This window comes from Pongo pygmaeus, chromosome 11 (genome assembly GCF_028885625.2).
Source record: "Pongo pygmaeus isolate AG05252 chromosome 11, NHGRI_mPonPyg2-v2.0_pri, whole genome shotgun sequence".
Taxonomy (NCBI): domain Eukaryota; kingdom Metazoa; phylum Chordata; class Mammalia; order Primates; family Hominidae; genus Pongo; species Pongo pygmaeus.
The window spans coordinates 124,127,186-124,134,072 of NC_072384.2; the positions used below are offsets into that span (position 1 = coordinate 124,127,186).

At 35.7% G+C, this 6,887-nt stretch overlaps 1 protein-coding gene across 1 annotated transcript; it reads right to left on the reverse strand.

Moving 5' to 3' along the window:
• Positions 1-675: 675 nt before the first annotated feature.
• Positions 676-6,132, reverse strand: SCG2 (secretogranin II). Its single transcript, XM_054479042.2, has 2 exons — positions 5,947-6,132; positions 676-2,962 (listed from the first exon to the last, which is right to left on the reverse strand). The coding sequence occupies exon 2, from the start codon at positions 2,946-2,948 to the stop codon at positions 1,095-1,097; it is 1,854 nt and encodes a 617-aa protein (XP_054335017.1). The 5' UTR covers positions 2,949-2,962; positions 5,947-6,132; the 3' UTR covers positions 676-1,094.
• Between the last annotated feature and the right edge of the window lie 755 nt (positions 6,133-6,887).

A 6,887-nucleotide genomic window follows, 5' to 3' on the forward strand; every position in this document is an offset into this window, starting at 1 on the left:
TGATTCTCTGTTCATGTGTTAGGTGGCTGACATTGCACTAAAGTGATGTGCGCTGTAATAATCATGCACTACCTTGCCCACTAGGGCAGAAGATGGGGCTGGTCTGTTCCTACTGCTACTGTGCTTCTTCACTTACCTAACGGTCAGTTTGGGGGTCCTTTGGCCCCTCTCAAGTCACATGAGGGAGGCAACAGCCTTGTCTTTTGGGGACCAACATGACCTGGGAATAGACAGGTTCCTTTCAAGTCTGTAGTCATTTTTGATTGCCATCTATGCAGCCTTTTCTTTTTCTTTCTGTTTTTGTTTTGATGGCTTCCTATGGGTATTGAAGACTTAAATTTCTTTTACTTATATAAATCAAGAGTAAAAAAATACCTAAAACAAAGACTCTATCGATTATATATTTGAGGAAAACCATGGGCAAGCATAAGGAAAACCATAGGCAAGCATAAGGATGCAGCATTCTGCAAACAGGTGCCATGAACACATGTATAAAATTCATTACTTCTTACCTGAATTGTCTGGTGAAGATGATTTTCTCTTTTGGCTTCATACTGCTTGCTCCATAGACATTGTCTCTGGTTTTCCATAATTAAGAGTCCAAAGTTGTCCAGAAATAACATTTATTAATCAACAGTAAAACACACAATAGAAAAGGCCTTATAAATAAAACTATATATTTATAATGCTTTATTTTTTTGGTCCAGTACTCCACAAAACACTACAGACAGTAACAAAATAATTCAATAAATATTAAAAATTTTCAATAGAATTATAGGACACTCTTTATCATATTTGAGCATCAACAATGCCACAGCCATTAGATACGCTATTAAACACAGTCATAGATATCTTTCTTGAATAATGGACATAATAAATTTTTTATCAAGGAGTCATAACATTTACACATATCCATACACAAGATAACATCTCAGAGGAAATGAAGCAGACTCCCCAGTGACCTGGTTTCATCTGCCTGTACATCATTTAAAGATATTACAGTGTTAACAGGATAGAAGTCAACACACTAAAGAGAAATGTTGGGATTTGCTTGGGGTGGAAGGAAGGAAAGTAGGGTAATTAATGAAAGCAGCTTACATATTTTCCATTGCTCTCTTAGCAATATGCTCCCTTCCCTTTTCTGCCTTTTCTTGGTTGAGGTATTCCAGCACTTTCATTAACAGATCTTCATCCAAGTACTGCCTATTTGGGGTATCATCATTCTTCGGGGGCCCCACAGGGAACCTTTTGCTTACCGGGGCCAGCTTGTCAGTCTCCTGAGAGCTGCCTTGATTCAAATGCTCGTTGATGGCCTGCTCAATTTGTTCCTCTTCCTGTAGGTCATCTTCAGATGAGCTTTGACCAGGAACTCGCTTCACTTGGTTTGAACTAATGATCTCAGGGTATTTAACTAGCATCCTGGCCAAGTACTCACCTAATTCTTGATCCTTGTCATTCAGGTTTTCATATGCCATCTGTCTGTTTTCAACATATGGCATCCAGGCAGCTTTGGGAAGCTGGTTCGATCTAGATCTTCCAGGACCATAAGGGAGCCTTGGCAGAACTTTCTCCTGGTTATATGGATTGGGAAAATATGAAGTTTTCTGATTTGCTGCACTCTCCATCCCTAAAAGATTTAAAATATCCTCAACACTGAGCCCGTCTGGTAGGGCCTCAGTCCCAGCATGACCAGGTGTTTTAGGGTAGCCACTCTTGGAGAGCATCTTATTTTGGAACAGGTCTGGATGGTCTAAGTCAGCCTCTGAGATGTCGTCTAGGTCAACAGGAAGGTCAAGTTCCCGCTCCGGTTCCACTGACCCATTCGGCTTCTCCCCAGTTTTGAGCATCTCAATTAAGTCTTCTGGGGGTATCTGTAAATTCCTTGAGATTTCAATCAGCTGATAAATAGACTGAGAATCAAGAGGTTTCTCAAAAAGCCTGGTAGCCCTTTCCCCATTTTGCCCATTCTGTAACCTCCCACTTCCTGCAGCATTTACTAACCTTTTCAAATAGGCAATTACTTTGGAGACATCATCTGAGAGTTGGTCTTTACTCTCTTTCCGAAGATCTTCTTCCTGGATGCCAAGCTGCCCTGAGCGTTTCATCTCATCGTTGATTTGTTCATTTTTTTCTATATTCTCTTTGCTGTCTCTCACCTCTTCCTGGGTTTGACTCTCTATTTTCTCCTCTACTGGGTTCCAATCTTCTCCCCCTACCACATCTTCATAGGCAATGTTATTAGCCTTGTAGATATCATCTTCATCATCCGTATAAAGTTTTTGCTCCTCATCCATCCTCTCACGTTTCTGGTTGTTTGGTCCTGTCAGTTTCCCCAGCTCTTGGAAGACAGATTCCAATGTAGCAAGGCTTTGAGGAGTATATTGTTCCTCCACTATTTCATTTGTGCGTTTAAAGGGGTTATCCCTGGAATTCTCTTCATTCATAGGAGGGAATTGCATGTGCTTAAGCTTTCTTTCTGGCCACTGCTGTGTCTCATAATCATCACTCATGTCCATTGGAAAGTTCTTTTCTGAATTCAAGGCATAGGGCTTATTTTCTTTTGGTGCAGACTGAGGCTCATTTTCAGCCTGTCTCAAAGCTTCGAGTATTATTCTCATCCAGTCTTCTTCACTCAGTGAATCCCTCTCGGGCAAGTGACTTTCATCGCCATTTTCTTTTTGCTGAAAGGGGACAGAGACACCTTGGTAGGGATTATAATCTAAGCTGCTTTCTTCCTTATGAGCCTGTTGCCGGAGCTTTTCTATGTACTCCAAAGCCCTGATCATTTCAGGACTGGGAAACTTTTTGACATTTTCCAGCCTGAGGTCTGGTTCTTTCTGAAGCAGCTGGTTTCTCTGAAATGAAGCTGCTTCAGCCCCAGAGATGAGGAAAATTAAAGGGATAAGAGACAGGGCTGCTCCAAGCCAGTGGGTCTTTGCTTCAGCCATGTTTGAAAGATTTCCTTAAAACATAGAAAATATGAGTTAACACAAATGAAACAAACTAGAAGACACTATAGCAAAAGAAATAATTGATCATTGAGGTGAGGAAAAAACATAGTAGATATTATTTCACATTAAGCTTAGGATAACTCTTTTTAAAAATTCATGAATATTTTCTACATGATTCCCACAAGCAAACCACAGGAATCTTTAGCAAAATTATTACTCATTCACCAAAAACTTGCATAGCATTCTCTTAGTTAAAACAACAGCAAAAACACTGATATGAGATTTCCCAAGTTTTATTTTTTCATTTACAGAACTTGTAGTTTGATGTTTAGCACATGTTGTTTCTTTATAATAAAGCAGCAAATACTTCCCAATATGTTTTAATTATTTTATATATTGAAGTCTATTGGCAAAATAATGTGTTGGCTTAATTTAAAACATGCATGTACACATACACACCCACAAATTATGTCCTTAAAGTTGTGTCAAAAAAATGTGGTTTACTTCCTGAAATGTCCATCTAAGTTTGTTGTTGAAACACAGCTGCAGTTACATGACCATATATGACAAAGTAATACTGTTATATGTCAATCACACTGAATTACCTTCTGGGGAGTCCTATCCAGATATATTTTTCAGAAATAACTTGTTCTCAATCTGATACCAAATCCAATGATCCATAAATAACCTCCAGAACACGGGTCTTCTCGGATTCCAGCCAGTAGACTAAATCAATGAAGTTTCTTTTTGTGTGAACGTGCTAAACCAATAAAGTGTTTTAAAATCTCTTTGCTTCATATTTCTTCTAATAATTTATATTATGACTGTCTTGCAAAATGCAATTGTGGTTATACTTTTCATCAGCCCTCAAGAGTGTATAGTAAATAATAACAGATGCTACAGAGAGAACATAAGTTTTTTTAGCTAGTCTATTTCTGAACTTGTGAGTGTTCAGATTCAGTTTGTCTTCTGTCTGTGTCTATTTTGGTATGGACCTGTGAAATCTTAAATCACTCATACTGTTTAGAAAAATCTTAAAATAACCACTATGTAAATCGCAATTCAAATAAACACAGATGATGTGCTGAATTCTTCCTACTTAAAAATCTCCATTCATTTTTTTCTCCAATGCCTTAAAATCTTACATAGGAATTAGTAAGAGGATTAGTTTTTATGTGTTTTACATTTAATATTGCTAACATTGAAAAAACTATTTTAATATTGTCTATTTTGTTGTAAACAAAATTAATGTAAGAGGAGTTTACAAGTTCGTTCATATCTTTACCAGATCATGGTTTTGTGATAGATAAGCTAAGTTATTTGTATACAATTTTCTGTTAGCTTAGACATCAAGTGTAGAAAATACCATTGTTCACAAGATTATGCTGATGATTTTGTTTCCAGTTTTTTAGAGCCCAATAATGGCTTAGTTATGAAAACATTTTAGCATACCTATATACTTATTTAAATGATTCACATTTACCAGAGTACTTAATTTATTGAAAGAAAAATCTTGAAAGGCATTTGAGAAGATACTTCCAAAATGTTTATTATAAATACATGTTTACTATAAGTAATTTTATTCATAAAATAATGAGGTTCAAGTAAAAATACATTATGCACTCTTGTTTATATTATTTCAGTATTAATGTAGCTTTGGTAATCAACTTTCAACACTGGCATTTGAAATAATAATCTTAAAAACCTTATTGAACTTATTTTCTTTGAAGCCACAATACTGAAATAGTCTTAACATATGGATTATATGCTCATCTTTAAAATCATTATCTTGGAACTGCACTTTGCTGTAAAGTTGAAGCAGAATACTCATTGCAGTTGTTTAAACCACAGCCTAACAAGTGTTACCCTTTGCTTATCTATTCAGCTTTAGTTTGAATGACATAGTTATTGCCTTTGAGTGAGACCCAAAGGATTCTTTTCCCAGGTAGCAGCTCTTTCAAGTAGTAAAGATGTTTCAACAGCTCTACGATTCTATATAGGGTTTGATTTAAAATTGAATTTTCTGAAATCCAAATAATTAGAACATTATTTTTCCCCTGATAGCTATCATTAAAATCTCTCAAGTTAAAATGTCTTTTCTGTTCAAATCAGACTAGAGCATTGAAACATGCAGGCGACTATATGTAATTTAAGCAATTCAACTAGTTGGGATACAGAAAAAATGAAATACTTGTCCTAGACAAAATCTTTAGCAACATATTGAACATCCTCTTTAAATCAAATTATAGTAATAACAATAACAATTTACAAAGTTATGAGTATTTTCATCATGTATTCAAAATGATCATTTCTCTGTAATTCATGGTCACAGCCAAATTATAACCCAAGATAATATTTTGCCCTGGAAAAAGGAAGAATCCAGTGTTCAGGAAAATCCTAAATTAATATCTTAGAACTAAAATTAGGAGATAATAATGTAAGCTCTTTCAAATATACAAGTTCAGAAAAGAATTTTATATGGTTAGTTAATTCAGAGCTCTTGTAAGATAAATATCAAAGAAAAAAAAACTAGTTCCAAAATTGGTTGCCTTTATGACTAACATGCTTAACAGCCTTTGAATCATTGGAAGCCTACTGTTAAGAATATTAAACATACAAATTATACCCCTGGCTTCGTATCTGGCTCTTAGTGGCAGAAATAATAAATTTTGGAAAGAAGATATTGGGCTTGGTTAACTTTACATTAATCTGTGTATTGACACTAAAATCCTTAACTTTTTCACTCTTTTTTATATGATTATCTAAGTAACATTCTGGTTGGTAAATATCCAACATCAAGTAGTATAAAGCATAGACCCGATCATGTATATACACATATGTAGTGTCCTTACATTGGCTGATGAGCAGCAGGTTGCTATTCAGTTATCCTATCCACATAAGCTTGCCAAACAGTCTTTTTCTTCTCAGCTAGGAATTAAAAGAAGAGCATGCAATTTGGAACTTTCCAATAAATCAAAGAGAAAAGCAGCCTTACCTCTTTTTGTTTATATGGCAGAGGAGCTCCACAGCATATTCCTCCCCGTTCTCCGGGCGAGCTTCTCGGGCCGATTCAGCACACGGACAGCTCCTCTGCTTATAGGGAGCCGCTGCGCCTGACTCCGCACTGCCACACTGACGTCACCGGGCTCAGCCACAAACCCCAGCACAAGCGAGGTTTTTCAAAGAACCGAGAGAAAATAATCACTTTATATTGGAAAAAAAAAAAAAAAAAAGAAAGAAAGAAAAGAAAAGAAAAAAAAGTTGCATGCTTACGCCACCTGTCTTTTTGTGGCAAAAATTGCAGTTTTCCTTTTTCTTTTATCAAAATCTTTGAGACGGAATAAACTGCTCTGCACGATTTCTCTTACAAAGAGAGAAACGTGTGTCAGACAGACATGGCTAATTGCAAGACAATCTCATCTATGTTCTAGCATCTTGTTGTAATAGTTTCTTGGTGTCACTGTTCTAATTGTTGTCGTCATTGTTATAAGAAAGTTTTACAGACAAGGATTATTTTTTCATCTTTGCCCATAAAGAAATTACATTACGATTTCCTGTTATACCCAAGATGAATGGAGGACACATTATAAATATGAAAGGCCATATTTCTTATCATGACCACAGCCATCATTCTTTTAAAATCATATTTATTTGAATAAAACAGAGAGTTGTCTCTCTTTTATATGAGTCAACTTTAATAGCTTATATAGTTTTTTAAACGGGTATTTATAAGACTTCAAGTTTAGTAGCTAATAACTCTTTATATCTCTGTTACTGTCTTTCAAAATATCTGATCTCAGAAAGGGAAGCTCAGAAGTTGAGTGCTGATGAAAATACTTTCATCTACTTAAAAAAAAAAGTCTTTTCACTGTTTGAGAAAAATGTGACACATACGTAACTAGAATTCATTTGCAATCGAAAGGAAGTTGTACTATA

Coding starts and splice junctions, on each gene's coding strand:
- SCG2 (XM_054479042.2), bottom strand. CDS start 2,948: ATGGCTGAAGCAAAGACCCACTGGCTTGGAGCAGCCCTGTCTCTTATC.